Below are 20414 nucleotides of genomic sequence, written 5' to 3'. Positions count from 1 at the left end.
TAAGCCCAGGAAAATCATTTAAATCTTTACCTGTAAGAACGACATAATGGTTTTGCCTGCATCAAACGACTTTGCTTAGAATATACATTTATTATATTATACATAGTATGATTTGTAAATTACCGAGTGAGAAATCATCCAGTGATTTGGCTGAGTTACTCTGTGCCTCAATTGTTTTTATTGAAAGGGTGTTAGTATCTTTTATTTATTAGTAACATTGCTTTCATGAATTAGAATTTAAAGGTCTCTCTGTGGTAACTTGAATTTTTAATGCCTAGTGCCCTGTGAATAAAAATAATGCTCCTGGGTCTGGATGTTTTTAGCTTTTCTCTTAAACGTTTCAAAGTTCACACATTGTTTTAACAGTTGGTTAGTTTTCCTCATGTGATACACTCCAGACCTTTATCCTGTCCTCTGATCATATATAAAGATGTTTTCTGAATGAAAGAAGGATGGATGAAAACAGTAGTATACTTGCATATGTTTTTTAAAACGTTTTATTACCAAACCACAGATACAGAAATCCAAACCAAATTTGTACCTTAAAGAATAATGTGCATATCTGTGTAATAGCACCCAGATCAAGAATAGAACTTTCCCACCCACAGCAGAGACTTTTTCTTGTATTCTTAGGCAATTACAACTTGTTCTATCTCTATCCAGATTTTACAGCATTTTCCCCATATTTCTTCTGAGCTTTATCACTCAAATGTACATTTCTAAACACTTTGGTTTAGTTGTGTGTGTGTGTTTATTAATGACCTGTTTAATCTCACTTACCCTACCGGTTCCCCATCGTTTTATTTTGCTTAAACTTTGTTGCCTGATGAACCCAGTTTATGCGATGTGTAGATTTTTTCCTATTTTGAATTTTGATGAGTGTATATTCTTGCATGGTTCAATTATGCATATTTCTGTATGTTTTTCTGTCTTCTACAAAGTGTTAGCTGGCTCTAGAAACTTAGTAAGATTTAGTTTCATCTCTTTGGTAAGATAAGAGGTGGTGTGAGTTTTTTATTACACACCAAATGTTTGGTTATCTCTTATTTTCTTGTCTTTTTTTTTTTTAAATGTTTTATTTATTTTTAAGACAGAGAGAGACAGAGCATCAGTGGGGACGGGGCAGAGAGAGAGAGGGAGACACAGAACCCGAAGCAGACTCCAGGCTCTGAGTTCTGAGCACAGAGCCTGACGCTGGGCTCAAACTCATGAACTGTGAGATCACAACCTGAGCCAAAGTCGGACGCTCAACTGACTGAGCCACCCAGGCGCCCCTCTTATTTTCTGATGATAGCAGCCATTGATATCCAGTGACTAGATTTCCTAATATGTGGAGGTGGTGTTAAAAATCATGACATTTTAATTCCTTTAATTAGTTTTCGTGTATTAGTTGAGGTAATTTCATAAACACTTCTCATCTATACTTTATTTACCCAGTGAACAGTTTCCATAGAAAGATAAATGGTTATTTTCTTTTATTAGTATTCAACTGAATAAATTCATTCTCTTCATTCTCTAAACTTACCAATTATTTTGTGTGTGTGTGTTTACATAAAGATGAAATACTTCATAAATTTATATGATACTTCCAGTTCATTATTCTATTTTAATTCCACCCCAATAAGAACCTTGGTTTTCAAAGATACAGGAATTAACAGAATATTGTACAATCATTCAGATACTTTATTCAACGGTGTACCCTCCAGGTCTCAAAGTGTAGGTATTATCAACCAAGACTATTTCTGAAAAAAGTTACATATTTTTTTATATGTTCCATTCATTCTCCTGTTGCATTTTCTTGTTGATACTGTATATTTCCAGATTATATAGCCATTATTACTGTATTCAGTTAATTTTAGACATTATTTAGTCACAGTTCTGCAAGTAACTATTTTATGCTGTTCCTCAGTCATTGTATATATGTGTCTCTAGACTTTGGTTGTTTGAAACTTGAGCTCTAGTACATTCCCTAGGAAATATTCACAGGAAAATCATTTTCTTAATTCAAGTTGATAATTGTGTGCTTTATACTTGAAAGTCATTTTTGCTGAATATAAAATCTTGGCTCATAATTTTTTCCTTGAATAACTTAAATATGTTCCTTTGTTTTTATTGAATACATTCTGATGATTGTTTCATTACCTTTATTATCTCTATTCTTTTGTCTAGGTGACCAAAGGAATGATGTTTTTTTGTTTTTTTTTTTTTTTTAAGTCAAGTAATTTTACTAGAAAATGTCTTGGTAATGTTTTTTCTTGGTAAATTTTTGAGGATATTTATATGTGATCTGAGTGTGTGTGTGTAAATAAAAATGTCAGTATTCTTCATGGATTCCTATTACATTTATGTTGGATCATCTTTATCCACCTTCAATATATGTAACTTTACTGGATTCTTATCTCTTCATTTTTAATTTAAAACTATTTTTCATTTTTAACTTTTTATCTTAAATTATCTGTTAATTTAGTACCTATGTCATATTTGTATAGTCTTTGTTTCTGAAATAGTCTTTTACTTTACATTCTTTACTGAGGACTACCACCTAATTTCTGTGTTTGTAAATTCTAAATTATATAGTTCTCTAATGTTTGGTTTCATTACCTGTATGTTTTTTAGCTTGTTGTAAAATAGTAGATTGCAATTTTGATTGGCTTCATAGGCACATATTTCTGGCACACCTTCATTATTTTTAGAAGTGTTCTCTTATAAAAAATTTATATGGTGCTTGACTTTGATAATTTTTCCATTAATTTGTATTTGTCATTTTACAAAGAAAACAGTCATGTTGGATTAGGGCTCACTCTAATTGTCCTCATTTTAACCTGATGACCTTTTACAGTCTCTTGTCTCCAAATATGGTCACAATCTGAGGATGCTTAGGGTTAGAGCTCCCACTGTGGAAGCATCCCCTCCCTAAGGAAAACAAAACAAAAAACAAAAAAAAGGCAACCTAATTATACCCGTACATAACAACATCCCTCACAACCTTGTAACATGGGACCACTTAATCAGAGTACATGTTTGTATCTTACATATATGAGGGACAAAGAAGTAAAAAAATATATATATATAAAAAACTATGCCACGTGGAGTTCAGGGCTCAGTTCTTGGGGTACCAACCCAACTGAGCAGTGCCGGCAGGAATAAAGTTTGTTCCTGGAAGGAAAAGGCTCACTGTCATGGCTCTGTGCAAGAATCCTGCTACACCACAATGAATTTGATAGGGGACAAAATTCATTCAGCCCATCAAAATCGGTCTTAGTCATGATCCTAGCACACAGCCTCAAAACAAATGACTGTCAATACCTTCTTGTTGGTGCCCTGTGCTAAAACTTTGGAGTGGTGTGGGAAATCAGAAGTTATCAAATAAATTAGAGTTTACTGAGTTTAGGAGTCGGTGATTTTATGGTAGAGAAAAACAAAGGATAAAATTCAATGTAAAATTTGTAATAAAAGCAAAATAAAAATGCAGACCAATGTGAAAGAAAAAAATACCCTTTAGGATACTAACTTCACATAGATTTGAGTTAGAGAACAGAAATTTATAATTTCATGGCTCTGTGACTTTAGGCAACTTACTGGCTGTATAGACTCAATCTATAAAATGGGGAGAATTTCTGCTTGTTATGATTGAGAGAAATGATGTTTAAAACTGTCTACCTTGGTAAAAAGTAAAGACAATATTAAAGCCACTTACTTAGTATGGCATCCATATGGATTAATTAGAATAAATGCACTGGCTACCAGAATGATTGCTGACCATAAGGACTCCCATTACTCTGTTGCTGGGTACTGCCTGAACATCAGCTTTGTGAGTGGCTTATTACAGCCAAAGTGTGTGTAAATTTCTGTTTCTGAAACTTTACACTGCAGGGCCTTGCCTTAGGACCACTCAGATTAGTAACACAGTAATTCATACCTGGGTATAAGGAAAATTCTGGCAGATTAGTAACACAGTAATTCATATCTGGGTATAAGGAAAATCCTGGCTGCATGCTTACATATGTTTGAGAGAGATAGCTTTATGTATCACAAGTGGGAATTTGGAGGTGTGGGTTTATTGTAGTTTCAAAAAAGTCTCTTTGGTGAAGGTTACCTCCCTATTCCTTTTTTTTCCTCTCCTCCTGTTCCCACCCCTGACCAAAATGCATCTAAAACACTGACCTGTGGTTATTAAAGCAAATGGTTTGAGGTGGACCTTTCTGGAGAATTAGACAAGGACATAAATGGCATTTGCAGGTAGGGGGAACACATATATTAGTCCAAAGATCAATATATGTCCAGGGAATTATAGGTGGTATGATTTGGCTGAGGAGTAAGGAGTGTTGCTCAAGGCATGGGTGATTCTATGTTGCCTTTTATAGAATTGCAGGAGGTGGGAATTTTGTGATGAAGACTGGGAAATTACTAGTTATCTGTTGAAGAATTAGGCTTATTTGCTAGCATATTTGTCAGGGTTCGCCAAAGAAATAGAACAAACAGGATACACACATGAATTGGCTCAGGTGATTATAGATTATGGAGGTTGACAGGTCCAAAATCTCCATAGCAAGTGTCACAGTTTAAGTCCTAAAGCCAGCAGGCTGCTGTAGAACCAGGAAAAGCCAGTGTTTCGTATCCAAGGCCATTAAGCGGCAGGTTCCTCTCTTACTCCTGGGGGGTCAAACTTCTGTTATATTTAGGTCTTGTACTGTTTAGATGGGGGCCCATCCACTTTAGGGAGGGCAATCAGCTTTATTTAGTTAACCAGTTTAAATGTAAACCACATCTAAAAATACCCTCACACAAACACACAGATTATGTTTGGCTAAGTATCTGGACACCCCATTGCTCAGTCAAGTTGACATAAAATTATCCATCACAGCCAGGAAAGTAAAATCAAATTGTACATTATTTTTAACATAATACTTTTGACAATTGTGCACATACTTTGACCATTTAAAAGTTCTAGCACACAAGGATGAGGTATTAATTGAAAAATTGGTTCTTATTTATTAATGCTTACAGCTTGTAGCTAATGTATAGACTACACGTAATGTTCCTTTAGAATTTTTTCTGCTTTTAGTTGTGTTGAGCTCTGTGATACCTAGATGCTGTACGTAAATAAAGAGTTTTTCACTGTAGATCAGGGAATATGTGTTAAAAACGATGTTTGGTGGAGAACATACCCTACAGGTTTAGATATTAAAATACTTCATGTGTCATAATTGTCCTTTTAGGAAGATTAAAAAAAATATTTTATAAAAAAGGTAGCGTGACAACTAAAACTAACAAGTTAATATTAGTTGGGGGTGGGTATGTGGTTCATTCACTTGAACAGCCGACTCTTGATTTCGGCTCAGGTCATGATCTCGCGGTGTGTGGGTTCAAGCCCTACATCGGGCTCTGAGCTAACAGTGTGGACCCTGCTTCAGATTCTCTCTTTCCCTCTCTGTCTGCCCCTTTTCGACTTGCACACATGCGTGCGCACTGTCTTACAGTAAATGAGTAAACTCAAAAAAACAATGTTAGTAATAAAGTTGACAGGTCAGGTATGAGCTAAATTTAACTGCATTATTTTTCTAATTTATCGTTAGGTCTGTTTAAGGGAGAGAACAAAGACTACATTCTTGTGGTATATTTTTCATGATTCTGGGAAACAAAATGATTTTATGGTTTTCCCTCATTCTATTGTTCTGTTTATTTTAATGTCTGAAATTTCTAAGAATCGCTTTATTAATAGTTAGAACAACAGATTAACAACTCTCAAGGCCCCTGTTTTTGTTGATTTCATTATTAACCTCAGAGAAGTTGTTAAACTGTTTGCTTTGAGAAATAGTAACTATTAATTATATTACGTTTGGAAAGAATTTTCTCCTTCATGAAAAAATGAATTTTAAATGTACATTTTTTTCTGAGTTGGGGGTACTGGAGTAACTGGCATTGAGGAGGTTCAATCTATCGCAGCCCTGCTTCCATAGCTGCATTCTTCACCATTTTGAGCCTCCAGCTGCATGGCCCAAGTGCAATCATTGCTATTGTCTTTTGTTGGTAGAGATTTTATGTACATTAGTATTCCCAGTTAGGATTGTCAGTGTGTGCGGGATTATCAGTAGAAACCACATGAGATGTTTCAACCTAGATCTAACGGATAAACCAAGATAAGAAGGATCAGAATGTATCCACTTTAGTTATAAAGAAGTTCAGGGAGGGACCCCTGTGTGGCTCAGCCTGTTAAGTGTTGCACTCTTGATCTCTGCCCAGGTCACTATCTCACAGTTTCATGAGTTTGAGAGCCCTGTACCAGGCTCTTTTCTGACAGTGTGGAATCTTGTGATTTTTTTCTCTCCCTCTCTGCCCCTCCCCCACTAGCACTGTCTCTGTCTCAAAAAACAAACAGACAAACAAAAAAAACTTACAAAGTGCAGGGTTGAACACACAGGACTGTTACTTAAGATGTGGTTTTTATTATTACACATAATTACTGCTTTTTTGGGTGTAACTTTGGAATTTGAAAAGGATTAGTGGGACAAAATTGAAATGGATTTTTTTTAACCAAACTGAAATAATTAAGACCATAGAGACCAGGGGCCATTTGTACTTACAGATGGGTCGTATCTTGAGTAGACAAAACTAATTTTAATTTATATTTTTGTTGGATCCATGTAACCATGGAAGTGACAATTACTATGTGAACAATTATTAGGGGTTTACTTGGACCAGACACTCTATGTAACTTTAGGTATATTAAATCCTCATTTAATCCTCATTAAAATGTCATAATGTTAGATCTTTTATCCCATGTTTCCTTCATTTCTTGTATATTTATAAATTCTGTGTAGAAAGTTTGTCATTTCTACATAGAAACTGATTTTTAGTCTTTGCATATTTCAGACATGTAAAACATTGATAAAGCATGAATATACTATTTATAGAATTTTTTGGATATTGGATTCCTGTAGCATTTAAAAAAATTGCACATTGCTCATTAACTTAACAAACATTATTAAATGCCCAAGAAGTGCCTTATATCTATAATTTATGAACATTGTGTGTTTTTTTTTCTTAGATTGCCTTTATAGTACTGGCCAAGAAACGGCTAAACTGTAAACTCTAGTGAGCCATGAAGATCAGAGTAGGTGGATGGATTTGGGTTTTTTTAAACAGTTTGACGCTAGCAATCTCAAAGGGAATTGAATAACAATTCTCAGCATGCTCCAATTGCTACAATATGGAGTAGATTAGAGAAAACTGCAGAATTATCCCAAAAGGATTATATTCAAAAAGAGTTATACCATTTTGGGGGAATTAATCAGCTATCATAGACAATTAGTTTTTTTTTTTTTTTTTTTTTTTTTTTTCGAAGTGAAAACTTGTATAAACTCCACATTATAGAAAATCAAGGCAATGAACAAGCAGAGGTTTTCAATGTGACTAAACATCTGAATCAGTTTTGGAGCTTCAAAAAAAATACAGGCAAGGATCTTGTTGGGTGGGTTTTAAAAGTATGTATTTGAAAACTACAAAAGCCAAACAAAACCTACTCAGAATTGATTCTGATGTGCAACCAAAGTTGAGAACCATTGAATTGGGGGAACTGATGAAGATTTAACCTGGTCTAGACTGTGAATGCCACTGGACAGGTAGAAAATTTTATATGACTAGGGAAAGGACATATTGGTATGGACAATTGACAGTATAAAGAAAATGGTCAATCTGGCACAGATTACTCTGGAGTATAAATCCCTGGGAATTACCAGGTGTAAACAAACAGTATAGAAATCGACATGATAGAAGATTCACCTTATTTATTGTTATATTGCCTTGAATCTAGGTTCTTGTATTTTTTTTTTTTTTCGTTGATCTTCGGTAAATAGGTGATTGTTTTTTAATCCAGCTTTATTGAGATATAAAAGACATATAACATCATGCAAGTTTTTGGTGTGCAATGTAATGATTTGATGTATGTATATATTGTGCAGTGATTACCACGATAAGGTTAATGTATTCGTTACATCCAATAGTTAAATTTTTTTTATAAGATGAATTTTAAGATCTCCTACTATATACATACATATGCAACACACACATATTCATGTATTTTTTTATTGTATCTTATGTGTTTTTGGGGGGCAGAATATTTTTTATGTCAAACAAAAGATGAAAGAATAGTACATATAACTTCCATTCTGTCTTTTACCTAGGTATGCCATTTGCCCATTTTTTTTTACATTATCTCCCCTTTGTAAAGCCTCAGCAAGAGTGATCATGAAAAAGTTAGTTCATTTCTGTGAATTCAGGTTTCTGGTGTCTATTATATAGATTCATAATAATATTGTTTGCAGGGCCATCATGAAGATTGGTAATAATAGAACATAGAGCTCTTGCACCATACAATATTCTTGATAGATGTGAGGTAGTTAGTAAAGGGAGTACTATTAATTGGTGCTTTTCTTAATATTTTAAATGTCTGTTGTCCCCAGCTGTGCTTGGAAAAATGATTAACTATTACTAGATTAACGTTTATATATATCATGTTATATAAAGTTGTTCCTTGAAGAAGCAGCTGGATTAAATGTTAAACTAATTTGATTTAGGATTCTTATTTAAAATTAAGCCTTTGTAAAAGTTTTTGACATAATACCATGCATTGTCTTCTTAATTGGCAGCAATATAGCTATTTCTTAGTATTATAGACCTAGCTACTGTAGAGTAGGATTATGTATCTTTTGACAGAGTGCATCCAAGGTTTACAAAGGTGAGAATGATTATGTCATATGAATTGTGTTTTTAAAATGGATCATGTTGAAGACACTTAACAAATTTGAAGAAAATTAGTTTGGCTATTATATTCACTTGTAACAGTTAAACAGGCAAGAACTTAATTGTATTGAATTGACTGAATTAAGACGAATGCCAAGAACACTTCTGTGCTCATCCAGGACACTAGGTGGCACAGTGAGTTGCACACAGAAGGTACTTTCTAGCCTGATGTGGGGGATCTGCATGAGATGGGATTTTATCAGATTCTAGGGGACTCTTTATAAACAGAGAAGGAATGAACTGTCAGGCAAATAGCTGTCACCTTCAGTTAGTCCTTTTTAGATATATCCTATGATGTCTTATTTCTGTTGATTATACAATGTCCTGGTTAGCCACTTACACAGCACTGAATCCCTATCTTTATTGACTTGGGTGGTAAAGAGTGGAGGACTTATCAGTGTGGATTCCAAGTGACTTCACTGGCCTGCAGGTAAAAGCTTTGTAGTTTGACAGTTACAAACAACAGGTTAATGCAGGTTTTAGCATACTAGGGCTTTGTTCCATTTTCTCTTAGAAACTTACTTTTTTTTTCTTTTTTCTTTTTCTTTTTTTTTTTTTTTTAATCTCAGAAAGAATTTCACAGCACATTTGCCTGGTTATGGACACAAAAGATGAGAATCATGTAGGTCATCGTCTTGAAGAAGTACTAAAAGACGAATTAAATGTAAGTATTCAAAGATTGAATTTCATGATCTCAAAGAGTTGAGTTCATTTTACACCTCTTTTTTTGAGCTGATGAACTTGATAGTTAAATTCATATCTAATTGGGCTAAGGAAATGAAAGTAGTAATTAAATGTGAGGTCCATAGAAATTATTTGTAAGTTTTACCACTAATGACTTCAATTATTTATTTCTATGACAACTTTGTGTCTTGCAATGTTTTGACAGAATGATTTTATTTAACTGTAACTTCCTTGTTTCTGTTAAAACATATACCACCTATCAAAGTTTATGGTGAACATGTGATAACTTGTTAACAATATACATGATCAAATTCTATTTAAAAGCTGAAGGAAAAAGTTGATTTTAGGTAGCTAATTTTATTACAATAGCATAGTTAGAAGAGGAATGAGCTCTGTTAGGACTGTCTGTACTCAGATGGCAGCTTTATTGCTTAATTTCCTTATCTTAAATTGAAAATGTCAATACTATCCACTTTGTGAAATTATTAAGAGGGTTGAATAAAATAACTTAAAAGTTTGAATTTAAAGTTTAAATAAATTTAAAGTACTTAGAAAAGCATCTGGCTTGTAATAAGTTTTTGGTGAAAATGAGCTATAATAACTAAACTTTCAATGATGAGACAGATACGTATTAAGTAGTAAATACTACTGGTTTCCCAAAATTTAGTCCTGAATTAGGTACACGAACTGTTAAGAACATAGATCCCTGGAATATGTAAAAATTGAATGAACCATACACTGGGATTAGTTCTGGAATCCAAATTTTTAACAAGCTCCCCTAGGTGGTATTAATGACAATCAGTGACAAATTCTACCAGTAGTGTTTGCAGCAACGACCCAAAACTGGGAAAAAAAAAAAAAAAAAAAAAAGATTACCATTTCCGCTGTTTCTTAGGTGGAAAGGTTATACTATAATCCAGTCTTCTATCCATTGCTTCTATCCATTGACTTTCTGGGGATTTTCCCCCCATCTTTGAAAATTTTAGCACTTTGCTCTCTGCTTTCTGTCTCAAGTTCACTTGTTAAGAATCTGTTCCTGGGGAGCCTCGGTGGCTCAGTGAGTTGAGTCTGACTCTTGATTTCAGCACAGGTCATGATCTCACTGTCCTGGGATGGAGCTCCAACTTGGGCTCTCCATTGGTGTGGCGCCTGCTTGAGATTCTCTCTCTCCCTCTTCCTTTGCCCCTCCCCAGCTTGAGTGTGTGCGCGCGCTCACTCTCTCACGCTCTTGCTCTTAAAAAAAAAAAAAAATCCTAAACTATAGATAACTTTCCACTGTCTAACCCACTGAAGCGCCCTTTTGCCTCAAAAATAGTCTTTTACTCTTGGGTAATCTCATTTATTCTTTTTCCAATCAATGCAGAAGCCACTGAGGTGGGACCTTGAGAGAATTTTTTTTTTCAACATAATACTTAATTTTTTTAAATTTACGTCCAAATTAGCACATAGTGTAGTGCAACAATGATTTCAGGGGTAGATTCCTTAATGCCCCTTACCCATTTAGCCCATCCCCCCACAACCCCTTCAGTAACCCTGTTTGTTCTCCATATTTATGACTCTTTTATGCTTTGTCCCCCTCCCTGTTTTTATATTATTTTTGTTTCCCTTCCCTTATGTTCATCTGTTTTGTCTCTTAAAGTCCTCATATGAGTGAAGTCATATGATATTTGTCTTTTTCTGACTAATTTCACTTAGCATGATACCCTCCTGTTCCATCCATGTAGTTGCAAATGGCAAGATTTATTCTTTTTTGATTGCCGAGTAATACTCCATTGTATATATATACCACATCTTCTTTATCCATTCATCTGTCGATGAACATATGGGCTCTTTCCATATTTTGGCTATTGTAGATGGTGCTGCTATAAACATTCGGGTGCATGTGTCCCTTCAAAACAGCATACCTGTATCCCTTGGATAAATAACTAGTAGTGCAATTGCTGGGTCATAGGGTAGTTCTATTTTTATTTTTTGAGGGGCCTCCACACTGTTTTCCAGAGTGGCTACACCAGCTTGCATTCCCACCAGCAGTGCAAAAGAGATCCTCTTTCTCTGCATCCTCACCAACATCTGTTGTTGCCTGAGTTGTTCACGTCAGCCATTCTGATAGGTGTCAGGTGGCATCTCATGGTGGTTTTGATTTGTATTTCCCTGATGATGAGTGATGTTGAGCATTTTGTCATGTGTCGGTTGGCCATCTGGATGTCTTCTTTGCAGAAGTGTCTATTCATGTCTTTTGCCCATTTCTTCACTGGATTATTTGTTTTTTTGGTGTTGAGTTTGATAAGTTCCTCATAGATTTTGGATACTAACCCTTTATCTGATATATCATTTGCAAATATCTTCTCCCATTCCTTCGGTTGCCTTTTAGTTTTGCTGATTGTTTCCTTCGCTGTGCAGAAGCTTTTTATTTTGATGAGGTCCCAGTAGTTCATTTTTGGTTTTGTTTTCCTGGCCTCTGGAGATGTGGTGAGTAAAAAGTTGCTGTGGCCAAGATTAAAGAGGTTTTTGCCTGCTTTCTCCTCGAGGGTTTTGATGGCTTCCTGTCTTACGTTTAGGTCTTTTATCCATTTTGAGTTTATTTTTGTGTATGGTGTAAGAAAGTGCTCCAGGTTCATTCTTCTGCATGTCGCTGTCCAGTTTTCCCAGCACCACTTGCTGAAGAGACTGTCTTTATTCCATTGGATATTCCTTCCTGTTTTGTCAAAGATTAGTTTGCCATACATTTGTGGGTCCATTTCTGGGTTCTCTATTCTGTTCCATTGATCTGAGAGTCTGTTCTTGTACCAGTACCATACTGTCTTGATGATTACAGCTTTGTAGTATAGCTTGAAGTCCAGGATTGTGATGCCTCCAGCTTCGGTTTTCTTTTTCAAGATTGCTTTGGCTATTCAGGGTTTTCTCTGGTTCCATACAAATTGTAGGATTATTTGTTCTAGCTCCGTGAAGAATGCTGGTGTTATTTTGATAGAGATTGCATTGAATATGTAGATCGCTTTGGGTAATATCAACATTTTAACAATATTGTTCTTCCTATCCAGGAGCATGGAATCTTTTTCCATTTTTTTGTGTCTTCTTCAATTTTTGTCATAAGCTTTCTATAGTTTTCAGCGTATAAATTTCACCTCTTTGCTTAGATTTATTCCTAGGTGTTTTATGGTTTTTGGTGCAACTGTAAATTCCTTGATTTCTCTCTCTGTTGCTTCATTGTTGGTGTGACCCTGAGAGAATATTGTTGGAACTCTGGCTATTCTTCAAGTCTGAGTTGACAGAGCTGGGTTTTTATACTCTTGTTGAGTACCCAGCTGTTATATTCTGTCGCTAATTCCTAAAGACCAAAAAAGGAATTAGTAACACAGAATATAACAGCTGGGTACTCAACAAGAGTATAAAACCCAGCTCTGTCAACTCAGACTTGAAGAACAGCCAGAGTTCCAACAATATTCTCTCAGGGTCACACCAACAATGAAGCAACAGAGAGAGAAATCAAGGAATTGGTCCCATTTATTTATTTATTACAGTTTATTTATTACAGTTGCACCAAAAACCATAAAACACCTAGGAATAAATCTAAGCAAGTCACAGTTAATGCAGTATTCTGTTAATAGAGTATTTTTTTGTTGCTTCTTTTTCTGTTCATGTTTAGTGATAAAACGGCATGAGATGTGGGGATACACACAGTGGTTCATTACTGGTCTTGTGTGATTGATTCATCACTGTGGCCTCTCAAGACCTTACCCCTCTCATTTTCAGTGACCTTCATTTACCTATCTGTTGGACCCTGTCTGGATATTGCCGTCATCTTCACTGGGTTGAAAAATAAGTACTAAGGCTATTTCTTAACCTCTGATCACAGATTTTGTCATTCCATAACTTTTACAAAATGCATTCCTGTGCATTTTTGAATTTTATAGGGAGCTCTAGGTCCCCTATATTGTCCCTTTTGGCTACATTTTATCTTATACCCTTCTTTGCCTCATTCACATACCGTGTTCTATCACTTCCGTGGATCATGGATCTTCTACTGATAGCCTCAATTCCCTGTTCTTTGGAATTCACCCCCTTGGTTAAAGCTGTATCCATGTATTAGTCTAACTTTCACCTTTCCTAGCCTTGACTCAAACAATACTGCTGGAGGAAATTATACAGTAGTTCAGATTGTTGCCATTAAAAAAAAAAATACTGGTCTCCATCTGCAGTGGACACAGAATGTTTTAGAGCAAGCATACCACGATTGCATAGTGAGCTCCCATCCTCCTCAGTGAATATTTTAGACCTCCAGCACTGCTCTCAAATGCGAAACCCAGGGTTTCTTAACCTCAGCACTGTTGGCATTTTGAGCTGGATAATTCTTTATTAGAGCTGTCTTATGAATTGTACACTATTTAGAAGCATCCTTGGTCTGTACCACTGGAAGTCCCTAGTTATCTCCAGATAGTACTATCATTCCCAGCTCCTGATTGTAGCAACCAAAATATCTGCATTTATACAGTAAATGGTGCCTGGATGGGGACAAAATCCCCCTTTAGTTGAGAAATGTTGGTCTAATTCTACTATATTGACCCCTATTCTTAGTTATATTGAAATTGTCTCCAGCTTCAGAGCATAATTTTTATACTCTCACATGGGAACATCCTTATCGTCCTGGCACCAAACTTCCGCAGAGTCTTCAATCTGTAGTCATGCTCTTACTAAGACTGTATTCTCTTCTGAGCTCTGGTTCCCCTCCATCCACTCTCCCCACTGCCATCAACATTCCACCATATTCAAGTTCCTTCCATTAATGGAAACAAAGCAAAAAAAAAAAAAAAAATCCTCTCAACTCAGGTTACCTGAAGCTGTCCTTATTTAGAGTAATGTAACTTCTCATTCCTTCATATATTATAGCCTCATTTCCAGTCCCACCTTCTGAAGGAACTACTCTCAGCGAGGTCCTCGATGACCCTTTGAGCAATCCACAATACCTCATCAGTTCTTACCCTGATTTACTGCAGCATTTGACCCTCTTGTCTAATACTTTCTTCTACAAGGAATCTCATCCCATTTTGTAAAATCTTGTTTTTTTGAACATCCTTTTTTTTGTTTTGTTTGTGGCTTCCTCTTAATTTTGTTTATAGGATACTGTTTATAATTTCTGGTTCCTGTACATAGGTGAGTGGTTTTCTCTGGAAAAACTATGCCGATGCTTCATATATCCTCTAATTGTTAGGGACAAAATCAGTCTCTGACCCTGTGTTTAATTGATCACTATCCTGTGTTTTAGAGATATAAATTCAATTAGAAGTCTCCCAGACTCTCAAGTTTGAATATTAGTAATATTTCACATTTCACAAATTGTTGTTCCAATTTTCCTTCATCTGACCTGTGTATATTTTTCCTAGATCCCTAAACCTGGTATAATCTTTCACCCATTCTCTATCTCATCCCTGAAGCAAATAAAATTCTGAAACACTTTCATTTTACCTCATTATCTCTCAACTGTGTTGTATTCATCAACCCTGTCACTATCCTATGTACCCCAGCTCTTGTCTGGATTATCACACAGTCTACTAACTGATATCCTGCCTCCAGTCTTGATTCTGTCACATCTATTCTTGGTATGACTGTTAGATGCATTTTTAGAACTCCTACGCCTTACCATGGTACTCTCCACTCATAACTGTCGTTTGATTTGCCATTGCTCCTAAATTAATGTAAAAATTCCTTGCCAATCTTATCAGATCTCTCATGTTACTAATGATGCTATTAAAGATGACAGACACAGCAACAATAATAATAAACATTTTTCATCACCTATTTTATGTTAGGTACCATAGCATATGTTGTTAATAACCTTCTGAAATAGGTAGTATTATTTTTATTTTCCAGATGAGAGAATTGAGGCACAGGGGCATGCCTAAATGGTCCTTATTAACATTGCCATGAAGTAGCAAAGCAGGAACATGGAGATAAACATGGATTTATGTGATACCAAAGTCTATCCTCTTAAAGTGGTACCCTTGCTTCTCCATATTGCTCACTATTCAGGCTAGCTCTACTTCTTTGAGTTTCTCAAATTGGATAGCACTTTCCTACCTCTTCACTCTTTGTCCCCAGTAGTGTTTCCCCAGGGAGCTTTTCCTGCTCACTATTTTTTTACAGTCTGGTTTACATAACTCTTTTATTGTATTCTCCAGGTTACTATCTGAACTAATTTGAAGTCTTCCCGGAGCTTAGTGTAGTCTTGATTCTAGGAGGAGATTTATTGAATGTTAAATAAACAAATGGATAAATGATCATGACTTGTTATCACTAAGTTGAACATTGTATTACGTATTGTACTGTGCTTTCTGCATAACTGATTACCCCCAATTTAGTGACTTAAAATAATGAGCATTCACTATCTCACAGTTTCTGTGAGACCTGAGTGTAGGCACAGCACAGCCAGTAGGCTTTGGTTCAGGGGTTTCAATTTGGGTGTAGTCAAGCTGTTTTCTGTAGGCTGAGGCCATGGAAATGGATCTGCTCCCAAGCTTACTCAAGTAGTTGCTGGTGGGCCTTAATCCTTTGCCATGTGGACTTCTCCACAGAGCTGCCTCACAACATGCTATTCAGAATTGAAGGCACAGTCTTTTTGTAAATTGATCTTACAAGAATATCCCCTCACTTCTGTCCTCTTGCCTTCTTTTGAAGGAAGTAAGTATATCCAACCCACACTCCAGAGGAGGTGAATATACAAGATGGTGAATATTGAGAGGTAGGGTGATTGTTAGTGGGCCTTTCTTATTTTTTTAAGATGTTTGTTTTGAGAGAGAGTGAGTATGCAAGTAGATACATGCTTGAGTGGGGGGTGGGCACAGAGAGGGAGAGAACGAATCCCAAGCAGGCTTTTTTGCTATCACTGTGGAGCCTGTCATGAGGCTCAATCTCATGACTGAGATCATGACTTGATCCAAAATCGAGTCAGATGCTCAACCAACTGAGCTACCCAGATGCCCCAGTGGACCTCTCTTAGAAGTTGCTTGCTACAAACGTATATTCATCATGCAGTTGAAAAAAAATACCCAGTAACGTGTCCCACCTAGCTTCTTGTGGTATGTGAAGCAGTACTGTATATAAGTCTGAGTCTTCTCTATTAGAAATTTCCCTTATGTTACCTAAAATTTCCTCATTGAAATCATTATCCAGCCAAACTATAATTCCTTGGTTAAATAAATGGAGGCACAATCTATTTGACATGAAAACTAGGGATTAGTACTTGAGTTCGTCAGATATTCTATATGACTCACACCAGAGTTAATCAGAAACATCTGAATAGTTGTCAAATCAACTACAGACAAAGGAGCTAACTAGCCTAAACCAAAAGCCTCAGGATGTACTCTGAGCAGGAATGACTGTAATCTCCTGAATTAAATGCAGTTCTTTCCATATAAACCAGTCGAACAAATTTTCAAACTCCAACAGAGAAAAGAGTCAATGACTAATTTGTTGAGAATTTTATGTTGATTAGTCCATAGTATAACCCTAGGTAACCTATTGTATAATCTGATAAAACATACTAAATATTGAATTAATCTTAGAAGAAATGAGCCTTCAAAAGAGAGACATAATGGTCTTAACATATTGTTCACAGCTTCAGAAATAGTTCCTGAGCTTCTACTTGTCTTCTTTTCTATATATTTTATTTTTTCTTTTCCTGTGCTCCTCCCTCTCTCTGTCACTTTTGATGATAGAAATTTTCAATCACATACCTAAAAAGAGACAATACTATTAAGAATTCTCACGTACCTATTACCTAACTTCACAATGACCAACTCATGGCCAGTATTGTTTTCTCTATACTCATTTATCCCCAGATTATTTTAAAGAAGATCTCAGCTATCCTGTCATTTCATCTGTAAATATCTCAGTATGTACCTGTATAAAAAAAGTTTATTTTTTAAGCTATTATTATAATACAATAACCACACTCCAAAATATCCTTAATTGTGCCATAATATCATCAAATGTCCATCAGTTATTAACTTTCTCCAATTCTCTTATGTATTTTATTCTTTTGTTTTCCATTTATTTGAATCATTGTATCCTTCAGTGAGCCTTCCATTCTCTTTCAAGAATGTCCACAAACAACCATCAGTTAATATGTTTCTGAAATGTATTTTTATCTACAGTTTTTATCTTCATATTTTTTTAGAGTAAATTGTCCTTTAGAAATGCCCATAGTGTGGCTTTTATTGTTTGCGACTCTGTGGTGTCAGTTAACAAGTCTCTCTGTCCCCTGTATATCCTAGAAATTGTTAATAAGATCTAGAGGTTTGTTCAGATTTTGACTAAAGTTTTTCTTTGGCAAAAATAAATTACTTTTTTCATGGCGAACGTATACTTCTCCCAAGAAGTACATAAGTCTAGTCTCGTGTATTTTATGGTATAGGCAGACACTACTGTCTAGAACCATTATTATGTGAAGGTTGCATTTTCAAGTTAGCTTGAATCCTTTTTGCATTAGTCTGATAGTCTTTGATAACTCCTGCTTTCTGGTGTGACAAGATGTTCTAGATTCATCTTGTGCATTTCCTGACCAAAACTGGAATCAACTAGTTCTCTAGCTGACTGCTGCTAGACTGGTCATTGTTTTCACTTTTTATTTTGTTAACAGAGGTAGAAAACACTGTTTCCCTTATTTGTTAAACATAAAACACATCTTGAATTCTCAATGATATTTCCAAATGAAATTAGAATTGGAGTTGCAGAATTTTTTTTAATGTATTTTAGCTCTACTTTCTCCAATAGTGAAACTTACTGTTTTACATAATTCCAACATAACAAACACATTTACTTTCTCTCATGATACACATACCACAAGGTGGTCTTGACCTTTCAATTTCACCGTGTCATCAGTCCATTCCTGTGAACAATGTAAGGTATTTTCTAAAATAGGTAAGGTATTTTCTAAATAGGCTATATCCTATTTAGGATGAACAATCAAATTAATTTTTCTCCAGTCATTTGGAATTGTAATTGATTATGACACTATCTGGATACACAAAATCATTCGGCTTATCTCATTTTTAGCCATTGATTTTTTAAAAGAAACATGTTTTATAAATTTGTATGAAACTCTACTGTACCAAAATAAAATCTACAAAGCAAATTACACTCAAAGAAGTCCAACTTTTGTCTCTGCTTTCTGTGCCTATTGCCTTCCTCTTCTACGAGTAACCAGTTTTTTGAAGTTTTATGGTTTATTCCTTACCCTCCTTATCAGTATCTGTATAGTAAGTATTGTTTTGCATTTATAAAGTTTTCCTCTTGTCCCCCTTTGATGACTACCTTTCTATTAAAATTCTTAGGAAATACCTTTGTCTTTTACTAATATTAAATTCTTTTGGCTGTTGTCTAATGGACCTCTTTTCTGGGCAACATTGAAATTAACTAGTGCCTTCTTCCTCCTACCTAATCTGAATTAATGTCTTTAACAACCACTTTAACACCTTTTTTATATTCTCTCCCATTAATATGTGATTACATATTATATTGTCTCCCTCAAAACCATTATTTATACTTAGTTCTATAATAAATGCTGGTCTTATTTTAAGAAGACTTACATTGATATTTTGCAGATATTTTGGTTCTCTGAAAATAATGCTCCCATAGATTCACTAGGGAGGGTTCCTCGACAGACACAGTATTCCATGTTCTTGCATATGAATAAAATTAGTCTTTGGCTAAAAATCTGCAAGTTGGTTTTGGCTCAAAAAATGTTGGTTCAAAACTTTCTCTTTGGACATCTTAAATGTGGCTTGGTATTTTCTTCTATCATAGAGTTTTTGGATCAAGTGTGGTTAAAATCTGATTGTCTTATAAATGACTTGGCATATTTGCTTGGATGCCCACTGAATTTTTTTTTTATTTAAAGTCCAGTTGTACTAGAATTTTCTCAGTGTTGGTCCTTTTAGGTTAATATTGCTCTGTACACAATGTGTCTATTATTGTGTAATTTCACATCTTTTTGTTTCCTGAAATTTTTATAGCATTGTCGTTTTTAGTATATTTGCATTCCATCACTTTAGTTTTCTCTTGCTATTGGATTACTATTGCATGAAAGCTACATATTGTTTACCCATCTTCGTAGCTATTAATTTCTTTTGGACTATTTTTTTTAATTTTAAACAATTCATGCTTTCAATTTTATATTTCTCTTCAGGAGTTGTCTGTCATGTTTATTTTCTTTGGTGTTCTTCATAATTTACCCTTCATTTCTGAAACAAATTATTTTCTCAAATTAATTTTCCCAATTTCTTGTTCTAGTCACCTTTTTTCTGATTTATTCCAGTTCTCACTTTTGTAGTTTTTCATTTTGTTTTAGCTTATTATTAAATGCTGGGTTGCAGCTTTCACCTGCTTTTTGAATATCTTTCTGATGTATGTGTATTGTCTGTAGGGACATTGTTTTGCTCTTTATTCTTTTATTTCTTATATGAGATTTGAGGTCCTTTCTTGTTGCTACTGTTTAAGTAAGAGGGTTTTTTTTTTAATCTATTTTTAGGAGGAAAGGGTGGGTCATAGTAAGTTTTATAGATAAGCGGCATATGCTTCTTATTCACTTGTTCAGGAAAAGATGGAAGAGATGGCCTGCTCTTTCTCAGCTTCTGTCTCTGTTACCTTTCTCCTTTGCCTGGATGTTCCCTGTCACTCCTAGCACACCTCTGACAATTTAGATTTCTCTGCCTGATGCTTTGACTTTGAAGGTGCTTTCTTAATTTGGGTCCTGACTCCTAATAATCCCCAGCAGAGTGAGAACCTTTATGTAGCTTCTTTGTTTTCAACTCAGAGACTAGAAAAACCTCTTTTAGTTTTTGCTGCTCTTTCCAGAATGGCTTGCTAAGCTATCCAGAGAGTACCCGATGATGGTTTTGAGTTACTTTCTTTGGGCTCCCCCCCCCCCCCCC

At 35.3% G+C, this 20414-nt stretch overlaps 1 protein-coding gene across 3 annotated transcripts in view; it reads left to right on the top strand.

The window, feature by feature from the left end:
- Positions 1-20414, top strand: part of CRPPA (CDP-L-ribitol pyrophosphorylase A) — a 431068-nt gene that overhangs the window by 134403 nt on the left and 276251 nt on the right. For all 3 annotated transcript variants that reach the window (XR_007460022.1, XR_007460021.1, XM_049641571.1), the window contains exon 6: positions 9372-9466. Coding sequence is in view for 1 of the 3 variants with exons in the window: in XM_049641571.1 (XP_049497528.1) it covers positions 9372-9466 (95 nt within the window). In the remaining 2 variants the exon portion in view is untranslated. The remainder of the gene's footprint in view (positions 1-9371; positions 9467-20414) is intronic.

The sequence above is a fragment of the Panthera uncia genome, chromosome A2, assembly GCF_023721935.1.
Source record: "Panthera uncia isolate 11264 chromosome A2, Puncia_PCG_1.0, whole genome shotgun sequence".
Classification (NCBI taxonomy): domain Eukaryota; kingdom Metazoa; phylum Chordata; class Mammalia; order Carnivora; family Felidae; genus Panthera; species Panthera uncia.
Note: the sequence above shows the minus strand (reverse complement) of the source record. Positions and strands in the feature narration are given on the sequence as shown.